This window comes from Apteryx rowi, unplaced genomic scaffold (assembly GCF_003343035.1).
Source record: "Apteryx rowi isolate R43461 unplaced genomic scaffold, aptRow1 scaffold_460, whole genome shotgun sequence".
Taxonomy (NCBI): Eukaryota; Metazoa; Chordata; class Aves; order Apterygiformes; family Apterygidae; genus Apteryx; species Apteryx rowi.
The window spans coordinates 160,330-184,051 of NW_020450717.1; the positions used below are offsets into that span (position 1 = coordinate 160,330).

The 23,722-nt window shown below is 40.2% G+C and overlaps 1 protein-coding gene across 1 annotated transcript in view; it reads left to right on the plus strand.

Moving 5' to 3' along the window:
- C2CD2 (C2 calcium dependent domain containing 2) overlaps nucleotides 1-21,238 on the plus strand; it is a 42,295-nt gene extending 21,057 nt beyond the window's left edge. The window contains exons 9-15 of the mRNA XM_026077760.1: nucleotides 2,544-2,605; nucleotides 5,188-5,327; nucleotides 5,613-5,784; nucleotides 6,539-6,652; nucleotides 9,194-9,321; nucleotides 10,474-10,786; nucleotides 16,158-21,238. Of these exons, the coding sequence (XP_025933545.1) occupies nucleotides 2,544-2,605; nucleotides 5,188-5,327; nucleotides 5,613-5,784; nucleotides 6,539-6,652; nucleotides 9,194-9,321; nucleotides 10,474-10,786; nucleotides 16,158-16,384 (1,156 nt within the window). The 3' untranslated portion in view covers nucleotides 16,385-21,238. The remainder of the gene's footprint in view (nucleotides 1-2,543; nucleotides 2,606-5,187; nucleotides 5,328-5,612; nucleotides 5,785-6,538; nucleotides 6,653-9,193; nucleotides 9,322-10,473; nucleotides 10,787-16,157) is intronic.
- The last annotated feature ends 2,484 nt before the right edge of the window (nucleotides 21,239-23,722 follow it).

Sequence of the window (23,722 nt, forward strand, 5' to 3'; positions counted from 1 at the left end):
TTGTTTGGGTTGGGTGTGGGGAGCCACTGATGGGGTGGATCAAAGGCATGTTTCTCTAGTGGCTTTAGGCACGCACGCATGAGAACACAAGCAGCTTCCTAGGAAAACAGGGAAGAGATGCTGCCATGTGATGTACTGCAGATGCTGCTTTTTCTACCAGGGTATTCATGTGAGAGGTACCTGATGCCTAGCAAATCTCTGTGGTCCTTTCTTTCTGTAGCTTTCCTATCCCACTACAGTTCCACCCCTCCCTCCTTCCCTCCCTCTTTTGCGCTCTCTCTCTCTCCATGTTTATTTATTTATTTATTTATATAAATATATATGGATATCAAAGAATAGTGCTGCTTGTTTTTTTTATGACGTTTTCTTCACTGTCCAGTCACAACCTGGCATCCACTTATGCATTCCTTCTCTTGTAAAGCAGAGGCTTAGCTTGTAAGAAACTGAATGTGCATTCGGTGCTGCTCTTGTCAGTGCTGAGTCCTCTCTTCCTTGAGGATAGTGTGAACTTTTGCATGCTTCCCTCCAATTTTGAGGGGCAGTGAGTTTTCAGTGTACAGATCTTTCTTCTTCCTCATTGCGCAGTCTGCTGGACTGTGCTTGTGTATTTTATGGGTGCGTGCACTGCAGAAACGGGCGTGCTGGGGGGAAAAGCAGCAGGGATTGCTTGATCTAAAGGAAGGCACCAAGATTGGTCATCAGGAGTTGCCTGGTCCCCTTGAATATGTGCGAGGGCTGGGGGAGATCTGAAGTCACTGTAGACAGCAAAGAAAAATTGATGTTGTATGACTACACTTGAAAGGCTTCATCTGATGGAGAAATATGGCCTGCGTGTGCTCCTGCTTCTCATCTTGCTGCCAACTAGAAAAACAGCTAGGAAGCTTTCCTCCTTAAGACACGTGCAGTCCAGTGACTTTCTCTCTTACATAGTCTGATTTTAGCTTCGAGGATCTAAGGCTTTCATGGAAAGCCACGGATCAGACTGCATTCTTCTGTGACAGTGTGCGATGTTGCCATCAAGACTTGGGGATTAATATGATGTGATTTGTTTTCCACAGTAAGAGCAACAAGCCACTTCTGTAGCAACTTTCTATTCTGGAGTATCTCAAAGTGCTTCACCCACTGGGTTTGTGAATCACTTCAGCCATCTGCTGGTGGAACAGCATGTCTGTTCAGTGTCGCAGAACAGAGACATACCCAGCGTTCTCGGATGGGAAGTTTATCAGAATACCCTTTCCTACTGAAAGTGCAGAGAGAGGGCAAGCAAGCAGGATGTGATTAAGTTGACTGGAATTTGGCCTTCACACTAGGGATAATGCTGGATTTTCCATGGTGTTGGGTATTTTTTAGAAGTGCCTGAAGTAAGCTTGGGGAAGTCCTGTGGGATTTTTAAAGATAAATGATCAGAATTTGTCTGCATACTTTCTTTCATGTTCATTTCTCCCCTCCCCTTTTTTCCTTCAAACAAAATACCTCACTAGCCTGAAGACAAGTGTGCTGACCACTATGTCAGTGTCTGCTTTAGCTTTATAGGAAGAGGAGCAACTGATACCTTTGAGGTGTTTCCTTTGAAGTTTTGGAGATACAGATAGTGGCAGGGGAAAGGTTGAAACCTGCTGCATGGATAATGTCCCAAGGCATCTGATGGGTGTGAAATGTCTGCAACCAACATCACATCACCCTGATTTGGAAACGTCGAAAAGTAAAATACATACATGCACGCCCTCAAGGTTTTTGGCAGAATACTTACTGAAAAAGGTATAAAATCAAGTTTTACAAGACTCCTCAGTAGGTGCTGAGTTTGCTTCACTGGTTTGAGTGGAAGGAAGGTTTTGTATCTCTTGTCTAATCCATCTCATAAAGTATTACAAATGCCAGTAGTTCTCCTAATAGTTCAGATTGGTTCTGTTATGTTAGCAACTGTTTTTTATTCTCTTGAAACATTCTTCAGCCTTATTTTGGAAAAGTAATCCTCACTCTTCTCATGTAAGACTTGTAACTACTTTTATTTACTTGCTTCCATCCTGCTTTTGCAGGATACTTTCCTGCTTTGGCAGGATACTGCTCAGCCTTGAATAACTTGTTGATTGGACCTGTTCCAGCATCTCGACTTAAAAATTTGGGAAAAACTCACTTTCAAGCTTGCAAGAAAAAACAGCTTCTTACTGCTTTTGTGTAGCAATCAGACTAGGGACCAGCATCAGCTTGAACAGCAGTATTGGTGAAATACTGGGGAGAGAAAAGCCTCTGAAATCTTAGCCAGCTGATATTTTGTAACAATGCTGGAGGTACCCAAACTTGTTTTCTGACCATGATCCCTTCCCTCAGTCTTATCTGAGGCCAAGAGAAACTATGTGCAGAGCATTCCCAGCACTCTGACAATTCTGCCTGCTTCAGTTAGCAAGTTTTACTGCTTAGCTTAGTGCAGGATAAGAAAAGTTGTGGTGCTGGCAACTAGAAAGGGAAGGGGAAAATCTAGTAAGTGGGAAGGGAATTAAAATACTTGCATGCAAAGACCTAACATAGTTTCATTTACTTCACAGTGAATTAAGTGCCAAATCAAAAGCATTGCAACTGCAAATAGTAGAAGATGGAAAGTCGGATAGTAAGTACTAAACTGAATTATTTTGCGTAATCACTTCACAAGCACTGCTAAATGTTGACCTAAGTCCTCTTTTAGTTCTACCTGGCTGTATAGCCATATAAGAAGTTTTCTGAAACCTATTTTCAAGTGTAGATATGTTCTGCTGACTTGTCTTGGTAGTTAAATCTGGTACGCCTCAATAATGGCTCTGGAGAACCCTAGATGGAGGAAAAATTATAATCTTTGTAAGCCTGTCTTCATATTAAGGTCCTAGAGTTAAAAATACGTGGAAAATTACAGTGTGAGTTCTTGGGTGATACCTGAATCACTTGAGTTAAGTGCTATCTGTGTACACAGTTGCTTCCATCTGCAGGCATGGACATAAGAGAAAGTACACTGTTTAAGTGTCTCTGTTTGTCCTAGTTAGAGTTAAAATTACAAAGAAAACTTGAGTCTGTGTTTCTTTCTAGCCTTTCACTATTCTTACTCTTCCATCTGCTGATATCCTAATTTTTCAGGCTTCTAAACTTTTAACAGATCCACTGTGAGTAACTTTGTTTTCAAGTTAAGCTTTCCTTGCCTTTCTCTGACTGACGGGAAATCATGGTTAATCCTAAATCCTTCCTTTCCAAACCCCAGAGGCCACCTAGCCATTACCCGGTAGAAAACACATTAATTCCAGTTATATTGCATTAAATGTAAAACCTGGGGAATTAAATGTTTTTACTACTTGATTCTGTTGTTGCAGTTGCAACTAGCCTTCAATGGCAAAAAAAAATTCCATTGCACTATTGAATTTTTAGTTGGATGAGCATTGCATTTCTAGTGAGGTTAAGGGGAAGGTAGGTTTTTAGACCAGAGAGCATGCTGAGCTTTTTGTATGAGATTTGTAAACTTGTAAACCCCAAGTACTTCATTACTTGGGCTTTATTAAAGTGATGACACATGGTAAATTCTTGAAATATACTCTGTATGTTCTTTTGCTGGTGCAAAGTTTTTGCTTTAGCTAGAAAGAGTAATCATGTATTTCACCTCTTGGATCAATTTGCTTGCCTCTGCTTATATCAGGTTTCATCTGTAAAAAAGGAAGCATTACTTTTTGATGTTTAGCTATTTTTCTTTTGTTTTAGTACTGTCAGTTGTATTCATCTTAGTTCAGGAAAAAGCTACAAAGTATTGGCCAAAACTCTCCACACCCAGCAGTAAAAATCTGCTTTTCCTATGGTGTCTGTTATAGTGGGTAAAGTATTGGCCAATAATTTATTAAATCTGGCTTAGGTAATAATATGTTATCTAAGCCACAGTTAATAAGTAATACAGCCAAGTGGAATGTGTATGTAGCATTGGATTTTGTTTTTTCTTCTAATAGTCTAGGTATGAAAAAAGTGTTGTAATTCCTTGCAAGATAATCAGAGATTATTTGCAGGACTGGAAAGTCAATGGTAGATGAGTGCTTTAAAAAAATTCTCTGAAGTGGATGCTGTTTGTAAAAAAGTGTAGGTTTTTTTAAGTGGAAAACTCCAAACTGACTGTTGTAACAGAACTATGTGGAATGCACTTCATAAATTGTTTTCCTCCTCCTCCTCAAAAAAGGTTAATTTAAGGATATAGGAGCTATATACAGTCACAAAATGCATACTGATGCTTGAATAAAGAGTAGTGCTGCCTGTACCCAAATATCTCTAGTAATGGGTCTTTCAAAAAATGTCAATAACATTCCTCTTCATACTGAGAATGCAAGTAAATTTCTGCCTGGTGTCTTGAAGAAAAACATCCTACCTGGCTGCACTGCCAGTCACTTTTCTTCCCTCCATACCACCTTAGCTATTTTTTCCAAAAATTTGAATGAAAAACTCAAAGTAGAGTCATATTAGCAAGGAAAGAGCCAGGTAGTCTGAATATAATGATTTCTCTTTGTCTTTGGATTTCGTAGGAAAAAATAATAGCATGAAAATCTCAGTTTCCTTCTATGTAGCATTTGTAACAGTAATGAAATCCTTAATGGCTCTTTTCCCTATAGGCTTGGGGTAGGATTTGTGTTTTGATAATATTTGATTGTTTTATTTTTTAGAGCTAGCATTTTATCCCTGAAATCATGCAGTAATTTTGCTAATAGTTTGCTCCAGTCTAATGTAGCTAATAAACTAGTGGGAGAAACAAGAGAACTGTTCACCTTGTACTAAAGATCAAATTAAGAAAGAATATTTCTAATGAGATACACCAATTTAACAGGAATCCAGGGAGTGGAATGAAAGACAAAAGGTAATTTGTTGTGGAGATTATTCAAGAACCTAATGGTAACGTTCCAAATATTTCTAGATTTTTTTTCTTTTCCCCTAAGCATTCTGCATATAGAGGAAAGAAATGGCCAGAAATAGCAGCAGACAAGTAATTCTTCATGTCTCCATTCTGTTCTGTTGCACAGTATTAGGCCATGCATGAAGAATAGTCATATAAAGGAAAGAAAGCTCTGAAAACTTACTGTGGTGAGAACCGGTTCTTGCAGTTAGCTGCATTTGTTCTTCCCTCTTCCCTGTCTTCTCACCTTTAAACATACTGACAGCTCAGGTTAGTGGTGATTACATTGCTTTTATTTCTTCTAGGTTCTTTGTTGGCAAAGGCAACTGTACTTCTCGACTTGTTCAGGAAACAGCCTTCTGGCCAACAAAGCTTTGCACTGAACAGCCGGGCCAGCGAGAGCAGCCCAGAGCTGGGGCCTGGGCTAGGATCCGTTAGCGCAGAGGTACTGCATTTGAATGCTTTTGTGATGGTTGACTTCTGGAAGTACTCGTGAATGCTCATCTTGTGCTTTGGACAGTCATTCACAGCACAGTGCAACGTGTGGCCAAGTCAAAATAGCACATTCATATTGTATAGTATCATTTCAGGATGTATTTGTGCCTTTCAGAAGAATTAGCAATTTAGCTCTTGAAAGGTGGTCAAAATGTGTAAAAGAGTACTAGATAGGAGTGTTAGTGTCCTTCTTGCTTAATTGTGCCTCTGAAATGAAATTTTTTTGTCTTCCTAGTTCTTTTTTATAGAACCTAATGAATTAAAGACTTGGCAAGTTTCTTCTCCAGTGCCAGCCACCAAGATAGAAAAGGATCGAACTGTGATGCCCTGTGGGACTGTGGTCACTACTGTAACTGCTGTGAAAACCAAACCTCGACTAGAAGGGAGATCTTCTCCATTGAGCACAGGTGAGGAAGTCCAATTCTTTCTGTGTTCACTGTTAGGATTATCTGTGCGGAAAAGAAATTGGGGAAAGGTGGGAAGGGAGGCCATGATCATCCAGACTTCTCTGATGTGTTGGTGGTGGTGGGTGTCTTTTGTGTTCTTCAGTAGCAGGTTTTTAATTTTCATGAAGCCTTCCTCAAACCAAAGGAGTGGCTATTGCTCTATTTAATATTTTGTACACGCTTTAAAGTTTCATGGTAGGGTGATAAGCAGAAGAGCAAGATTTTGGTGGCTGACTTTCCACATTACAAAAGTGTCAGACTCTTAGAATGTCTGCTGATAGCAGACCGTCCTGTGTCTTCTAACCTTGGTGATAATCTTTAATGAGGATTGGTGTCATCTTGTGACCAAGTTTTTAGAATACTTTTCAGGAGTAGGCTCTTTGGTTCTTCTTGGGATAAGTATGAAAGTGAAACCTCTAAACAGTTTTTTTGTGTGAATTCACACGAAGAGCTACATTCTTTTAAGTTGTCAAAGCAGATCATTTACTTAAGTGGATATTGTCTAGCATATTACAGTAAAATATTTAAAAACAATAAATTCCTCCACTTTAAAGGTCTTTTGGGGTCAGGTTACCATAGACAACATGTGTTGAGAATTTGTATTAAACAACTTTCTCAGACACAATTTGAACAGGCTGGTATAACAAATTCTTATTATTTTGGTTATAAGTGTCCTGAACAGTTTAAATAAATAACCAAGAAACTTGCTCCTCAGATTCTCCTGTGAAAACTCCAGTTAAAGTAAAGGTGATTGAAAAGGATTTCTCTATTCAAGCTATCCATTCCCATGGTGCTCCAGTCAGCAAAACTTTATCATCTTCAGATACAGGTAACAGAAACTTTCAAAGCTTCTAATCTGAATACATCTCTCTCTGTTGCACATGGGGTTACTGTAATCCTGTTAAAGTAACAGCAAACCCGTATGACTACTGCCTTTCAACAGGCACTAAGATGTTTATGTTAGCAAAGGCTGTGGTTAGGGATGTAACAAACAATCTTGCAGTAGAAGTCTGTTGTTAATTGGTGATTTAAATTATTAATTTTGAAAAAATAACAATGAGCTGTGGTTTGGAGAGGCAAGGCAATTACAGAAAAGCCAGCCTGGCTTTTCTCCTCCTTTTGAATGAAAGATCCCTCCTCTGTTAAGCCATGAGGGACACTGCACAAAATACTGAGTGAAAACCCTATGTCGCTTACCTCTCTGGCCACTGTGGAGTCCCCTGTCCGAAGGTAAGTCCTTGTGGCTGGTTCAATGGAAGGCAGGCTGAAAGAGTAGGAAGACTAAATTCTCTTCCCAGCCCTGCCACTGGGCTTTGGGTGGAGGCAAATACATAATCTTGCTGTGCCTGTTTGTCCACCTTCTTAAGTCACCCAGCATACAGATGAAGTACCCTCAGAATGTCAGGTAGCACTGATAATACCTTTACTTATAAATTCACTTTGACCATATTTTAACTTATTATCCTGATTTTGACTCTGTCACATTTTACCTTATTGAGGTGCAACTCTGAATCTTCAGCATATTTTTCAATTTTTTGCATGGTCACCTTTCATTCTCTCTGTAGCTCTGTAGGCAACAGTAATGAAAGAGGTGATCCAGTCTAGCTGCAAATGGCAGATGTTGTGGAGATCAGTTTTCTCTGTGTAGATTCAAGGTGCACATAGGGACAATCTGGAGATGATCTAGACTGCTCCTGGAGCAGTCAGAATGCTTGCTGGGCAATAGAGGTAGAGATGGACTGGAGAAAGGACAAAAAGCTGGGGAAGAGCATGAACCAATAACCATGAATGGCAAGTAGCACTTGAATCTTTCCCTGCATCTACACAAAAAAGTACTGTGATACCATAAAGCAGGAAGGTATTACTAAGCCAATCTGGGAAATGTTAAGATAGTGCTAGACTTCCATGTTGATTCTCGTAACTGATTATGGTATCAAAGATACAAAGCACTTACTGGAAAACTCATCTGAATACAACCTAGAGCCAATTAATAGATTTGGACAGTGTGTTTCTTTTTGTGACAGTGCAGGGGAATTTCTGTGAAATGATTATATGACATAGCAGGAAGAATTACTCATTAGAACAAAAGCTTGAGTCGAAAGAAATACAAAAGAGCATTCAGGATGGCAATAACTTAAGTAATAGCTATTACAAACATCATGCTACTACGAAGCCTGTTCTCTGCTCTTAGCTAGAAAACAACAACAAGCACTATGGAAAAGATGCCATGGCCTTACTGTGATTCTAAATGATAGCAGTAATAAGAATTACCAAGTGCCACTGACATTGTCCTGGACACTGTCAGCTGTTCCTGTGGGGCTTTGCAGTGTCTATGAAGATGGAAAAGGAGGAGTTTGTGGTCAGCAGGCAGACGTGTGTGCATGCATACCACTTGTGCACACATACTCTTAGGTTCTGAAAGTATTTTAGATACTTAGTGCAGTATAACTGTTTAGGCCTCACCTTTTAGTGCCTTAATAGCATAATAACTAAAGGCACTATTCAGTTTAATTAAAACTAATGCTATACCTCTCTGTATTCTTTTATTGTTAAATTTCTTATTAAAGAGCCCATCTCAGACAAATAAGGGGGTTTTTTTGTTTGTTTGTTTCATTAACTTTCTTAGTATTGTTTGTTTCTAAGCTTGATGAACTTGATTAGTGTATATTCGCTGTGTCCGAAGTACATGCACATTGAGTGACAGAAGTAGCCACATTTAAAAGCAAACTTGTTGTTCCTGTGTTTAAAGAGTGTTTTGTAAGGCAGGTTCTGTATTCCTATATAATATTTGTAGGCGAAAAGGAAGGGCAATTTCCAGACTGTAGAGGCAGCTTATGAAGAGCAGAGTAGCTGCCACTTTGCCTTCCCCATTCTATCATAGTGTCATCAGCAAATCTGGAAATGCTGAGCAGTGAAAGGAAAAGAGAGCAAAATAGTTGCCTGAAGAAGTACTAGCACATGCTAGCTATGTACCATGTTAGCACTATGGCTCTAAATGACTGTGGTATCTGACACTATCCACCACTTACAGCTGGATAACAGTTGCTGCACTGTAGTGTAGTAATACACTGAAATAATTGGATGTTTTGTGTAAGCCTCCAAAACCTCATATATGCTTTGGGTTGGGTCTGTAAGTGAAGCTTTTATGCCTGTTCTCAGAAAACTGGCTAAGAGGGACCAAGCTGAGAAGAAAGGAAGGGAAAGAAACCCAACGGCTAGGTGGTTGATTGGAAGGTGGTTTGGTACACATGGTATTTAAACCGTTTCTGCTAACTGCTTTGAATTTTAAGTCAAGAAGAAACTCTGCCTCTCTTTGCTCTGATTTTTCCTGTTTTTCTCTTTCCCCTCTGAAAAAATGCTTTCCTTCCAGAACTGCTGGTATTGAATGGCACTGACCCTGTTGCAGAAGCAGCTATTCGACAGTTAAGCGAGTCTGCAAAGCAGAAGCTGAAGTCTCCTAGAAAGAAAAGCACCATTATCATATCAGGGGTGTCAAAGGTAAACAAGAAAACAACACTCACATTTAATGCTTAATACCAAAGAGTCTTTGCTCTGCTGAGCATGACACTAACTTAATGTGTGTTCTGCTGCCTCTGATTCAGCAGGCTCTGTAGGATCTAGCTGTGTGTGCCTGTTTCAATGACTGTTTCAAGTTAAGCCAAATCAGGGTGGGTTTGTTTTGGGAGGTTGTTTGTTTGTTTGTTTGTTTAAGGCTTAGATTGACAGCCTGACTAAAAAATGCCTGACAAGTGTGGGATGATTAGGGATTTGGACTGACCAATTTAGGTGAGAATAGAGGATAGTCATACCCTATGCTTTGCTGTGGAGTGAAGATGCACAGAAAAACTATGAAAGATTTTTCTACCTGTCAAGCTTGTTTAAACAAAACCCTCTGAAAAACCTTCTAGTCCTCTCTGGGCTCTGTTAAGAGGGTGGGGAAACAGAAGACTGCTTCTCACATAGTGTATGTAGTATTCTTCCAGACTTCCCTCATCCACACCGCCAGTCTCCCTACTTGGTTCCTACCTGCAGTCCTTTCCCTGCAGGCTGCTGTACAAACATTTGCTGTAGAGTCGTCTTGTTCTGCACAGTTTCCCTAAAAATTTTTGAGGAAAAGCTGGCTCAGTTGGCATTGATCCCCTTGTCATCACTGGGCTGTGCTGAGGCGGGGAGAATGAGGATCAGCCACCACAGTGCAAGATGTGTCTGCTTAGAAAGTGGGGGCACTGGGACTGTGTGGACTTGTGTTTAGCTGATACAGATGTCAAGAAGTCTTTCTTGTACAAGATGAAATATTTTGATATTTATTTTCTTAAAAATGCTGAGAGATTTTTGTCTATGGAAGCTGATACTTCATTACAGCAGCACATGTAGGAAAAAGTGTCGTTACTTGTGAGGGGCTGTGGATAGGTGGGAGGCAAGTAATTAAATATTTTTTCCAGTCATTTGGCTTTAATGATATGATTACAACTTGGCTATATGCTCCTCTTCTTTAGTGGAACCACGGGAACCTCACACTGGCTTTCTGATAGGCCTAAGCAGCACACATAGAAGTGTAAGGAGAGAAAAGAACAGAACCATTGCAGGGAGACTTGTTTTTTTCCAGAAGAGCGGCTTGTGTCAGTGTTGTCTCTTATTTTCCCTGGGCAGATCTCTTTATCTCAGGACAGTGAAGCTGCACTGATGATGGACTATGCTGCAGCCATGGATGGCTCTTGCAAAAAAGCAGATCCACCCACTGTGGAGGAGCATATTGCAAAAGTCACCTCTGATGAAAAGCTATCATTAGGTGCTTCAGAAACAGTACCTGATACTGACCCACAGCAAAGTGACCATAAGGCTTGGGGTTTGGAGAATGGCAGCCAGCAGTGGAACAGCAACACACTGCTAGATCAGACTTGTGAAGAAATATCTGGGAGCTCATTAAGTGTTTCAGAAACCGGGAGCATGAAAAAATCTAAAGGTATGTGACCTTACCTCCCCTTTAGTGAACTACTGCTTTCTGTACATAATTGGCAGTGTCATGCAACACTCTGGAGTAGGTTGTCCTTTCTTACTGATTTTTGTCCTTAAGCTTCTTGCGGTTTTGATGTTGGTAGAAGCAGCCTTACAAACAACCATAAAGACTGGCATTATGCAGCTCTCAGACAGGCATGTCCAGGCTTCCTTATTCATCAGGAAATAGAAGGGCTCATCCTTAGAAGTTGAAGGGCAGATCACTAAGTCCAGCTAAGTTATCTGGGAGGGAGATAACTGGCCAAATTGTCAGTTCCTTGATGAAACCTGTGTTTTTGTAAATAAAGACTTGTGCTATACTTGGAACCCCTTTGCTAAAGTGAAAATGGCAGAGTACCACAGTTGCTTTCTGCTGTGTTCCTTTCCCTCCCTCGCATCTCTGAGTACGTAACTTCCCTGCCTTCACAAAAGCGTATGTTCAGGCAACTCCAGGACAAAGCCAGAAATGCACTCTTAACTACCTTTAAAACAGTTTTCCCCTTTCACCTTTTTCATCAATATGCATTTTGCTAAAAAAAAATGGAATCGAGGCTGATTTTAAAAATAAATAAATTGTCAGATAATTTTGCTCATGTAGTTAAACAATGAATAGTTGTAGTTTGAAAATGTCTTAAGGTTCTGTATAACTCCAGTAACCTCTGAGGCTTTTGTAGTGGTGTGTGGCTGTGTGGTAAACACAGGTGACAGTTAAAAAGTCTGAAAGAAGAGCTGGTGCAGGGTACTCCCACCTGCTCCTTGAACAAGCGGCAGAGCAGTCTTACAGGCTGCTCACAGGAGCTGCAAAAATTTCTGTGCTTCTCACCAGTGTCCATTCCTCTTTCATTTTATTATTTTGTACTTTTTCCTTACCCAGAGATACTGTATAAAGGCTTAGTACAAAACCTCAGTATATTGCTAGATAGTAGTATTCCCCCCACATAAGGTATATATTGTATCTCTTTGCAAAGGCTCTCTCTTAGAACGTCAAGGTTTTCTGTTATTTTCACAGCTTTATTATTCCATCTGATAGTTTAAGATGATATACCAGCAATCGTTTTGGCATGGATGGGCAGGCACTAGGAAGCTTGGGGGTTGTTGGGGGGAGGGGCTGGGATAAGTATAAGTAATATTTCTCATGTGGAGCCTGGAAAAGTTTAGGAAGCTGTATGAGATTTTGCAAAACCTCTGGACTCTTCTTTAGTATGTTATTCTAAAAGAAAGAAGTGGAAATTTGTATGTGAGCTGTTGCCTAATTTTGTTCTTCAAAAGCTATGCTTGCATTTTTCCCTGTGCAGTATGTTGCAAAGAGAACAGGCTTCTAAAGATTCGGGTTATGCGGTGCAGGATAGGACTGCTAAAAAGCACAAACGATCTCGAAGAGTTGTCTCATCCTAAAAAACATAAAAAACCTGTTTCAAAAAATGACTTAAACAGATCTCCTTGCAGAAGTCTTGAATCCCTGCTTTGTCACAGTTCAGTAGCTTTCATGGAGTGAGATAGCATATTTCCACCTTCCTGCCTTCAGTTAGTTTTGATAGTTCAAGGCTTCTGTTTTCTTGAATGCTTCCCCCCCCCCCCCAAAAAAAAAGACCTGCTTTAAAAAATCTCATGTATAGTGTTAATGATTTAAAGTTAAAAGTGTCATTATTTTTTTTATTCTTGCATATTTTTGTTTTCTACCTCTCTGACTTCCTCTTTCTTACCCATTCCCTTTTGTAAACTTAAGAGGACTACTATGCCAACCAGAATTAATTGCCTACACAGTAAGTTATTTTTGTCTTATATTCTTTTAAGAAAATGTAGCTTTGCAGTGGAACACTCATTGTAAAACTGAAGCAAAATGTAGTTTGGCACCTGTTTTCTTCTTCCTCCATCCATTTCTTTCCTCCCTCCAAAATACCTTCCTGTGCTCAGACCTCTTAGCAGACTAGTCTGCTGTAACAAATCATTTGAGTGGTAGATGTGCTATCCAGCTGGGTCATGCAGAATGGACAGCAAGGAAGGCTTGGAAGGGCACTGTACATTCCTGATCTCTATCATGACCATTCCTGTCCTTTCTGGTTATCAATCAACCATCTTCTCATGCAAACCATGTGTGACCCCATAACTGGATATGCATACACAAAATGCCTATTTTAAAAGCTGCTGCTCGGTTTTCCAGATCTCTTTTCTAGCCCAATTCCTAGAGCTATAAGTATCTTGGCAGGTATTTACACAGCCTTCTGAGTAAAAGCTGTTTTGGAATTGGGAAGGAGTGGAGAGAAGTGATCTCTATTCATATCCAGGTAGATGTGGGAGCAAATCTTCCTTCTTTAACAAAAATGAGACTCAGAAGTGATCCTAGCCCCACAAGCCTTTTCTGAGCACCCTAAGCTACTGCTCAGGAGCCTGTGAAGACCGATCAGGCTGTACAGCATTATTGACATGCTCTCTGATATTCTCCTGGTTTTAGGGGTGGAGTTGGCTTATGGATCCTCTAAAACTTGAGAAGTAAGCATGCAAATAGCACAAGCATCACCAAGTTTGTGATTTGCCCTACCCTGCCTTCTTAATAGGGGTGCATGCCTCCACAGCAGCTGGAGCCACTGACAGGCAGCACGTGCCAAATTGGCTAGAGACTGATGGGTGGCAGTGGGGATGTGGCAAGCTTCCAGGTAGCAGTGACCTCAGTACCTCCAAACACGCAGCGAGCTTTCACTTTGGTGGGCTTCTGCTTGTGCTGACCCTGTGCTGTTCTCAGGCAATGGCTTCCTGCAGTTCTTCAGCTGTGGCAAGTTGTCCCAGGTCACTACCACAATTTTTGCAGCATTCCTTGCTTCGGTTCTGTTCCCTAATATGGGAAATCAGCCTGAATGGATAGGACTAAACAGTTGTTTATGGATGAGCTCTTCTGTCCTGCTCCTTCTGTTGGCAGAACTTCAGCTGCAGCTGCCAAGACTGCTGGGCAGAGCAGCTGACTGCTAAAACAAAAGCTACACAGCAGTGAGGCCTCATCAATCCCCACTAGCCTTTGTACATTAACAACTGTCAGTATCATGGGGTAGAACAGTGTTTTTTTAATGCTGTTGACAACAGCTTGAAGTGGTAAGCCAAGCTTTTGGCCTTGTCAAAAACATCAACCAGAAGGTGATGGGAGAGCGGTCAAGATTCAAATCTATGAGTTCCAGTTGCTTTCAGCTGACTTCTGCTCTGATCCCATCATGCTCTATGAGAAAAGTTGCAGAACGCGTATGTGTCAGGAGCAAGACAAAACATACTAGAATATCTTCCCAGATGCTGAGTGCTTACTCTTAAAATAAAAAGTAATAATCTCAAGCACATGTTTGTAACTGTTCCAGTCTGAACAAAGAAGCATCTGGCTGTATGGAACAGAGCTGCCATGAAATGCCTATTCTGCAGCTGTTGCTGTGCAAAACGGCATGCAGCCTGTGTGAAGTCCTTAGAAGACAATTCTAGCTTTTACACAGTATTATGTGAAAGAATTATTATGTGAAAGAATTATTATGTGGTATTATTTGTATTTATTGCAACCAGGGAGAAAAAGCAGAATCGAGATTGTGCAGTGATAGGAATTAGTAGCTGAGCTGAAAAAGAATGGGAAGCTTGATAATGGCATGGGCACAAGCTATGGAAGCTTTGTCAAGGAGATGACTGCCTTCACATACTGGTCTGACTGCCAGAAGGCTCCTGTGTTGGCTTGATATCTGGGTCCTCCTCTGTTCAAATTGGCTTGTGCCACTTGGACAATGACACCACCCAATTCTGCACAAAACTAGAGTTGCTATTTTAACATTAGGCTGCTATACTGATACCAGGCTGAGTGTTCCTGGTAGTTCAGAGCAGTTTTCCTGCCAGCTGCCACCATGCTGCCTTACACATCGGGCACACGTGCGCATATGGAAAGGAGCGGTGGAATTCTTCAGAATGGTGGCTACCAAAAAATTGAGGCTTGCAAAGGGAGAAGACGCTACTGGTGTTTTGTGTTGTGAACATAAGTCCCTGGTGAGATGCTAGCTGCAATTGCTATGACTACATAATAGATTTGACATGGTATCAAGGGAAAGAATACAACGAAATGAAGCAGCCTAAACTAATTTACCACAGAAGGGATTTGGGAGGATTTCGGAGCCTACTGGAAGCAGATGTAATATTATTCTTAATCTGTTTGAGCTGATTTGTTATTCCTAACAGGATTTTAAAACAGCAAGTGCTTCATAATCTCTACTCTAGTTGGTGCTCTCAAATTCTTATAGAATACATGTTGTCTACTTGTGTGGGCCTACTGCATGAAGGTTGACTACCAGGTACTGTTCTCRGAAACCAACAGTATCCTGCACTTGGAATTAAAATGTCAACTTCATTTTGTGCATAATGGGCTAAAATTTTCTTCTTGGTTCCTTTGATGTGTGAAGCAGCAGAGAGGCACTATAGCATTTCTTTACTTCCTCTGTTTCATTCTTTTCATAAAATATTCTGTACTATTAATCTATTGGAAGGATTGAATATGCCTGTTTGACATGTGAGAACCCAGCATACAATCCACACCAAATGCTGTGCATGTGTATGTTTGAACACTACCATAGCTTTCAGAAGAGCATTTGAAACTATTAAAGTATAAGGAAGGACGCTTCTACAAGATGTGTGGATTGGCTCTTCAGAAAATCAGATTTGATACTTGCTTGCTGATAGACATGTTTGACATTAGTTTTCCTTCCTTCTTTCAATGAAGGACTGTTTCTGCAAGAACTGAAGGAAAATGTATTTTTTCTTCAGTGCTCCTCTAGCAGTACAATTGAGCTCATCTTCCTGAACTTTTCTGCTAACTTTAAGAGTGTATGTATACGCATAGATCTATAACCACCATAGTCTGTCATGAATCTAAGCGATTCAGTTTGCATGATACTTGCATGAAATGAGAAGCAGAGAATGCATACTTCTGTCCAGCCTAAATTTCTTAGTGGTGTTCAGCTGGGACAGGGCTGGATCAGCAGTGGGGTGAGCCGGACTCAGTAGCACGTAGTGCATGTATGTGTGCCTTTGGCAGAAAGCACAATAAATACTTGAGTTTACCACTATGTGAAATAACGTGAATGATTTGGTCCAAGACAGAACTCATGAACTATTATGACCTCTAGGTCATCAATATTTTTGCTTTAGTTTTACTACAATGTTAGCTTTCTAACATGGCTTTTGCACTGAATAGTTAAAAGGGTGAATTTAAATCAGAAATACTAAGACCAAGGCTTTTTTCAGTATTGTTGCAGTTATAGTTAAAGCTGAGACCTAACAGGAAAGCATGCTGTTCTGTCTAAAGTGTCCTCTGCTGTTTGTGTCTTCAGGTGGGATTTTGAAAAAAAGCGCAAAACTCTTTTTTCGTCGGCGGCATCATCAGAAGGATCCAGGAATGAGTCAGTCGCATAACGATCTTGTCTACTTGCAGCAGCCATTGTCAGAGGAAACACACAAGAAGGGAGGAACACTTTCACGTATTCTTAGCAGGAAACTCCTTTCCAAAAACAAAAGCAAGAACAAACCGAATGGTGCTTCAGCAGACCCATCCGTATAAGACTGACCACTCTCTAATGGGATACTTGCACATCAGTTGATCAGTTGTTTACAGAGCAGTACTAGAGAATACATATGCAGCTGATGACTTGCATGAAATGATGTTCACTAATACAGTGGTCCAGGAATAAACAGAAAGCTTGTCTTTCGTTTATTTTTCCAGAATGCTTTCCTTTATAATTGATGAGCTGCTCCTCCCAATACAAGAAGTGTGAATTGTATCATGACAGCATTTGGAGGACTGTGTGGTTTGTTGTAGAAGATGAGGGAAGACGGGGAATGGTGCAGGTGGGGAGGACTTCTGTGCGAGCACCTAGTTTACATTAGTGGAGAGCTAAGAACTGAAAAATCCTACCTGCTATATGCCTGAACCACTATAAAAGAGATGACATACCACTGTGCTTCCTTACTGCAACACAGAATAGTAGCAATGCAAGTCTCAACTTGGTTTTCTAGTCAGGCTGAAAGACAAAAGAGAGACCCAGATCCAGTTTGTATTGTAATTTGGAAACGGGTAAGTTTTTAGAGGCAGAACTAAAATGCTGATTAAGATAGCCAGCTGTAATAACTGTAGCCTGCTGTATTAACTGCTCAGTCCATGTAGGTGGAGAGATGCCTTTGATATTAGCCATAAATCAATAAATTATGCAAATACTTATCCTAGCATATTGTATAATATTCTGTGCATAAGTTATGCTTAAAAACCAGAACTTTTTCTAAGTCTACCTAAGTCTACTTGGAAACAAAACATTTAAAAATTCCTACATGTAGCTTTTCTTCCCTGTGTGAGAAGCTGCATTGCTAATGCAACAACTTGTCTGAGGGGCTCTAATTCCTTCTCTCAAGTACTTGTTAGACAAGTATATTAATCATCGTATCAAATGCAAAGCTAGGAGCAATAAGTGTTGAACAGAGCATATTTAACCCTATATAAGCTTTTCATTAGACAGCTTGTTTTAGATGCTAAACACTTACTGAGATCTTAGCAAATGCAGTTGTGAAGACGGCTTCTTTTTAAAAAAAAAGTAATAATAATAATCCCCTAACTTCAGTTTCTAGAGGTATCGGTGTTGTCACATGGTGAGCGGTTGGTTGGGCTTTTGACTTTTTCTTCATTAAATATAGCAGCTGGCTCCTTTAAATTAAAATGAAAAAACGGTGAAAGTATAGGTGTAGTTTTTTGGGGGTTTTTTTTAGATATTTAAAAAGAGTAAAATATCAGTTGGTATTTCACAGGCAGCATCTTTTGTGCATACCTGTACTTTTCCATCATATACATTCCTGCTGAGAACAAAGGACCAAGCCTGTTCTCTTTAGCCAAGAAAAACACCCATTCCATCAAAACTACTGACATAAATGGATGATAGATTTGTGCCTGCTTTGCCAACAGTGATTTTTTTTCCCCCCCTTAAAAGACTTGTTTCCATAAAAATGGCAGATAATTGGGCTTACACCTTAAGCATCCTTCAAAAATAGAAATTCACTGAAAAACAGAAATATATTTCAAAACTTCTGGTGGGTTCTGGGTTCCCTGGCAAATATTTTTACAAAGGTTATAAATCTAGTGGATTTTTTTAATTTTACCAACAAACTATTCATATAAATGAACTGCCAAAATCTTTTAACTGAGCCTACTGTTTAAAAATACATTTTTTATGTAGCCTAGTAAAATCACTGTGGTAGTACAGCAGTCCCAGACTATCAAACAGTTGTATGTTTAAGCATGCTGTTATTATGAAACACTTGAAGGCATTTTAATATTCTGTGTTTAAAAAATTTTTGTTACACGTGAGTATTCTAGACCTTTAATGTGCTTAGAAATCCCAGGTCAGTAATACAGGTTCGTCCTGCTTAAATGTGTTTGAAAACTTTTGTTTATTGTTAATTAATACAAAGTAGAAGTTAGGCTTCTTCGTTTAGGCTTCTTCTTTTGCTCTATAGCAGCTCATGAGCTGAGCGTTAGAACACTGATGTTATGTTTCCTCAGCATACACTTTTTCCCATTGACCTCAGTAGGAGCTCTTTGCATGATGGGGAGAAATGAAGTCCCTATCATGTTTTAAATGTTTAGTCTTGTTTGCTGAAGGAGAAAAATAAAACTGAGCACTGAGCTCAAGAAATCAAAGTGTAATTAAGGTGAGACTAAGGTGACACCCCCTTACACTAAAAGCTAACAGCTGTAGAATTGGGAATGTAAAGGGATTACGTATCACTACTTGAATTCTGTTTAAATTACTGAACTGGGATTTTAATTTACAGAAGCTTTTTTTACTGTAGAATGTGGTGAAATTAATGCTGAGTAACTTGCAGAACACAGGATTAGGGTTTGCTTGTATATTACCCCAAAGAAAAATAAGCCTTGAAGGCTTTTTGTTTGTTTTTTTTTAAATCTTTCTTAAGGTCTTGGTGATTGCCTAAATGCATGTCTTAATGGTGGGAACTGAGAGCATTCAATACTGCAAACTGTTCATAGGTTTGAGCTTGCGTATATTGAGAAAGAATGAATTATGCAGATGAGGAAAACAAGGCATTTGGGTAAAAAGGGAATCTTGTTTTTAATTGCCTTCACTCCTCAGGAAAATAAATATCATTTGGTTTGATAACATGTTTGACCTCCATATCTGGCTGCTGTGTTCCTCCCCTCTTCCTACACCTGTATAAGTAATTTCTGTAATGTAACAAGCTAAAGTACTAAACCCAAATGGACGGTTGAATTCCTCAATAGTGATAACCCCAAAGGCCCATAATATTGAACCTTGTTCCTGCTTCCCGGGAGGTTGCCTTTTAAGATCAGGAGATGTAAGTCTGTATTTTGTGTACTAGTAGTTATGTTGGTGTGAGTTGGGTCCTGACAACCAGTGTGAGCTATGCTACAGGTCAGAGTAGGGAGGACTGGATTTGTAAATTGGTGGAATTAATGCAGGGACTAATCCTATCAGGTGCTGAGTATTTCCTCTGCAGTTGTCTGAAAGGTGCCAAAGGGAACCCCCAAATTATTAAGATTGCAGTCTTAAAAATTTTAATAACTACACATTTGAAGAGCACAGTAGATAAATCTCTGCATTATATTACATAGAAAACTTTTTCTTTTCTGTCCTCTAATTTAATTACTTCAAAATGATACTTTGGAAACAATTTATAGAATCTTTCTTCTTTTTTGCCCCTCTTCTTACGGTTCTGTGTTTCTGGATGTTATGTATACCAAAGAAAGCATGGTATTTATTTTATAGGGACTACGCTGTGAAGGTTTGTTTTTCCTTTCCAAAGAATTTTTCTGCCCATAATTGAATCATTTTAACCTGTGTTTATGTGGTTTGTTTTGCTTTATGGTATCTTAGCTTTTCATTTGCTTTGATGGAGAAAACCTGCATCCTCACCTAAGCAAGATTTGCCTCAGCTTTAATGGAAATTTTGCTAAGATCTACAGAAATTGAATTTCTCTTTGTAGATTAAAACAATAAAGCTACCTAATATCTCAAATGTGAAGGCAAGCTAGGTGACTTTGAAGTGACTGAGATGGAGGGAAGAGATCCTTTATTCCTAGGTCACTGGTACTGCATATCCAAATACCCCAGGAAAAAATGTTGTTCATTTTACTCCAGCTATATATGAAACTTGTGAGGTTTGAGGCAGCAGGAAGGAGAAGGAACATGGTAGTGGACAAAAGTACATATTCACTTAACAAGCAAAATACAATTAGCAAACTTGTTTGATGGTTTGACATAATGGAGATATAAACTGTACAGACATGGATATTGGGTGTTATTCTAATGCTTTCTAGTAGATTTTTTTTTTTCCCCTGCTCTTTGGGAGAGACTTTGGGGCTCTAGGTTATACAGACCTGTAGTTACTGTGTGGCTCTAGAGAGGACTTGGTTTCTGGTGCTGCTTTTTTAGAAGGATTCTATTGCCTGGTAACAATGCCAATTTTGAGGACCAGTGACATTTTACACTAGTTTTTGGTACTGCATCTCCTTGCTAGTTCTAAATGGCTTTCAAGTGAATGCTTTCTGATGTGTATTTCTTGTAAAGTTTGGTTCTTTGGATGTGTGAAATATAATAGGAAAAAAGGGTGAAGCTGACTACATAAAATGCTATCAAATGTGTACAGGGAAACAAAGTTAAGAGTCTTGCTCTTCCTCTAACATCTCTTTCAGCTCTGGTAATTCTAGTTGTTACAAGGAGCAAGAGCTCTATACAAGGTGAGAGTCACAAGACTTTCTCAGATTACTGCAGTTTTTGAACTGTAGAGCTGATGTTTGAGATAAGTGCTTATGCTGGTAAAAAATTAAGTATACCATAGTTCTAGGCTAAGACAATTCCCATTGTGAGTGGGAACAGCTGACCTCATACTTTGACACCTCACAGGACCTACGTGGATTTGTTCATGTGTTTAAAGTGAGCGTATGCTTCGCTATGTTGCTCAGTCATGGCCTTGATGACAAACAGTTCAAGATTAACTATATAACAAGGGTGACTACTTTAAGTCAAGGGTGAACAATATCATTTCACTTGGGTTATCGAAGCTGCTGCTATGCAAAGTGCTAGTGTGGTGTGAAAGTAACTGGGAAGAATGGGACTGGGGTCTTGCCAATACTATAACTTTGTATTTCCCAACAATGTAGTATGCTCTGATATTCCAGATGGGGTAGAACACTTTATTCCTAGCATTCAGCTGTGATAGGCCCTTCTTCTGTGTGTTTTTTTTTTTTTGTGTTCGTGTGTGTGTGCACACAAATAAGTTGACACAGTTAAAAAGTCTACGATGTACAGATTTATTATATCACTAAAAAGCTTGAAGATTTTTTTAAATAAATAGCTACTGCTGTACATACAATAAATGCCAATTGTCTCTGTGTAGTGTGCTGTCGTATCTAGTCAGGCAAGCATAACAGATGGTTTTCTACTCTCTTTCACTACTTTGACCTGTTGCTTAACACAGTCCCTTTATCTGTTTATCCAGGAGCAGATTCCTCCATTCGTAAAAAATATTGTTATTCATTATTTTTTCTCTAAATTATATTGTGTTATACTAAAAACAGTGGTACTTTGGGGTAAGGGGAAGTGTTAGGGCATAGATCTCATAAAAGATAGCAATACTAAAATGAGCACTGTCTGGAAATCACCTTATCTTGGGTTTGTTTTACTGAAAGAGTTAGGTTCTAAATTACTGCTTCCACAAAGCCCCACCAAACTAAAAACAAAACAAAAAAAACAACAAAAAAAATCAAGACAGCCACAATGATATTTATTCTTCCCTCCCCAAAGCAAGTGAAACTGTACCTTCTTTTGCAAGGAAATTGTATGTTACCTTAGTGAGAGTTACTGCCCACGTTTATATGCCTGCTTATTTCATATTCTTGAAGTGCTTAGCTGAAACTCCCTAATAGTCTCACAACAAACCTTCTTACTCTAATTTTGGGTGGGTTTTTTTGATTTTTTTTTTTTTTTTAACTTATGTGATGCCATTAGTGTACACTAGCAAAAATGACAAGACAGATCACAGCTGGAGAGGAATGAATGGAGCACTAACTTGGGTGCTGTACTCTAGCCTTCAGTTCATCATTCTTAAACAATAAATGGAAGATGTCATGTGTTTTTTGTTGTTTTTTTTTCCATAGCTAATCTCTCTGTCCCAGAGTGCCTGGTGTAAGATGTGAGTTTGCAATCTGATGTTAACTTTGCAGAAAGGTAGGAATGTTAAAGCTTAAATTTATGAAACATTTTAGAGCAGCAGGGTCCAGATTCACATGCACTGTAAGTCCAGACTGCTACAGCTAGGAAATGTACATCTAAATATTCTGAATTATTTAATATTTATTCTGACAGAGTGAAGGCATTGCAGGCATGATCATCACACTTGTGCACTAGATGCTGAAGCAACCTCAGCCAGGGCCCAAAGACTTAGCATTGTGAATGTGATATGCACGGAAATGTGCGGGGAAAAGAAGTAAAAGCAGACTATACAAAACTAAAGGCCAGCTGGCTTAGCTCTTTGTGAAAAAGCAAATTATCTTATATGTGTGCTTAGAGCCTTAAAAAATTCCCCTAACTCCTCCTGTGCTTGTTGAATATTTCTGGTGAGTTGTTCTTAAGAACAAGGGCTTTTCCCCTGTTTATATTAAAATTTTTGCTAAAAAAGCAACACTTTCAAAATTCAGATGTTGCATTGTTTCAGTTTACTCAAACACTCAACAAGAACAGAGTCTCTACACGTCCCTCTTCCTGTTGAAGCCGTGTGCTTGTGCAGAAGGGTATGCAAGATGCGTCGGGCCAGAAATAGAGAAGGGGTCTGACCTTAGCCAACTGATAAACCCATAGCCCTATATGAGGGCACATCAACTGGAAAGGACAGAGCTGGAGCCCTCTTTCCATGGTCATTGAACTTTGGGGGGCTTTGGGCCTTTGGGGGACTGCGTCATAGGCAACACTTCTTACCAGAGGAAGAAGTATCTTGCTTTGATACAAAATGCATAAGTAGTTCTTGACTCAGGCCTGTCTCTGAATGTGTGGTCTCACTGCATCGTATTTCAGCTGGAGGAGTGGAGGGTACCCAACTAGTCAAAACTGGATTTTTAAAACCTCTCAAACTGAGAAGGGCATTGAGTCCAAGTCTTTCATTTCCTGGGCATGTAGTCTCAGCAGTGGCCCACTATATAAAAAGGCATCACTGATTATGATTCTGAATAAAAATGTGCACAGCTGCTGTGTTTGCTATTGAGAACAGAAATCTCAGTAACGCAGGACAGACAAGACTTAGGAACAATAATGCCGAAATTTAGTCTCAAAGAGGTTCAGGCATGAACAAGACACAGGTAATCTGTTTGTTCTGCTGGTTCTGTGCTTTACTGAGGAAAAATCGTAGGGCCTACAGTCTACTAAATGCCTGATGTGGAGCTTTATGAACGCTTGCTTTTGACTCAATTCCAGTAAAGGTGACAAACTGCTTTTGCGATTCCCTCCTTTCCCCTCGACACACCCCAGGAGGCAGGAAAGAAAATAAAAGAGCCCACGTTGCACAACCTTGGCGCTAAGCAAAGGTCAATGGTGGCACCTCTCTTTCTGCGGGTCCAAACCGCCGCTCGAGGCGCCGCGCAGAGCCGAGAAGGTGAGCCAGCCGGGCGCGGCGGCAGAGAGGGAACTTCCCGGGCCGCAGACCGGGCCCCGCCGAGAAATGCGTGTGGAAGAGCCTGTCCCGACGGGCTCCCCTCCCGCCACACGCGCGGAGCGCCGCTGCCCCTCACCCGCCCGCTCCCCAACAGCCGCAGCGAGGCGCGAGGGCGCCCCCGCCCCGCGCCGCTCCCGCAACCGCCCCGCCCGCGGCCGCTAGGGGCGAGGCC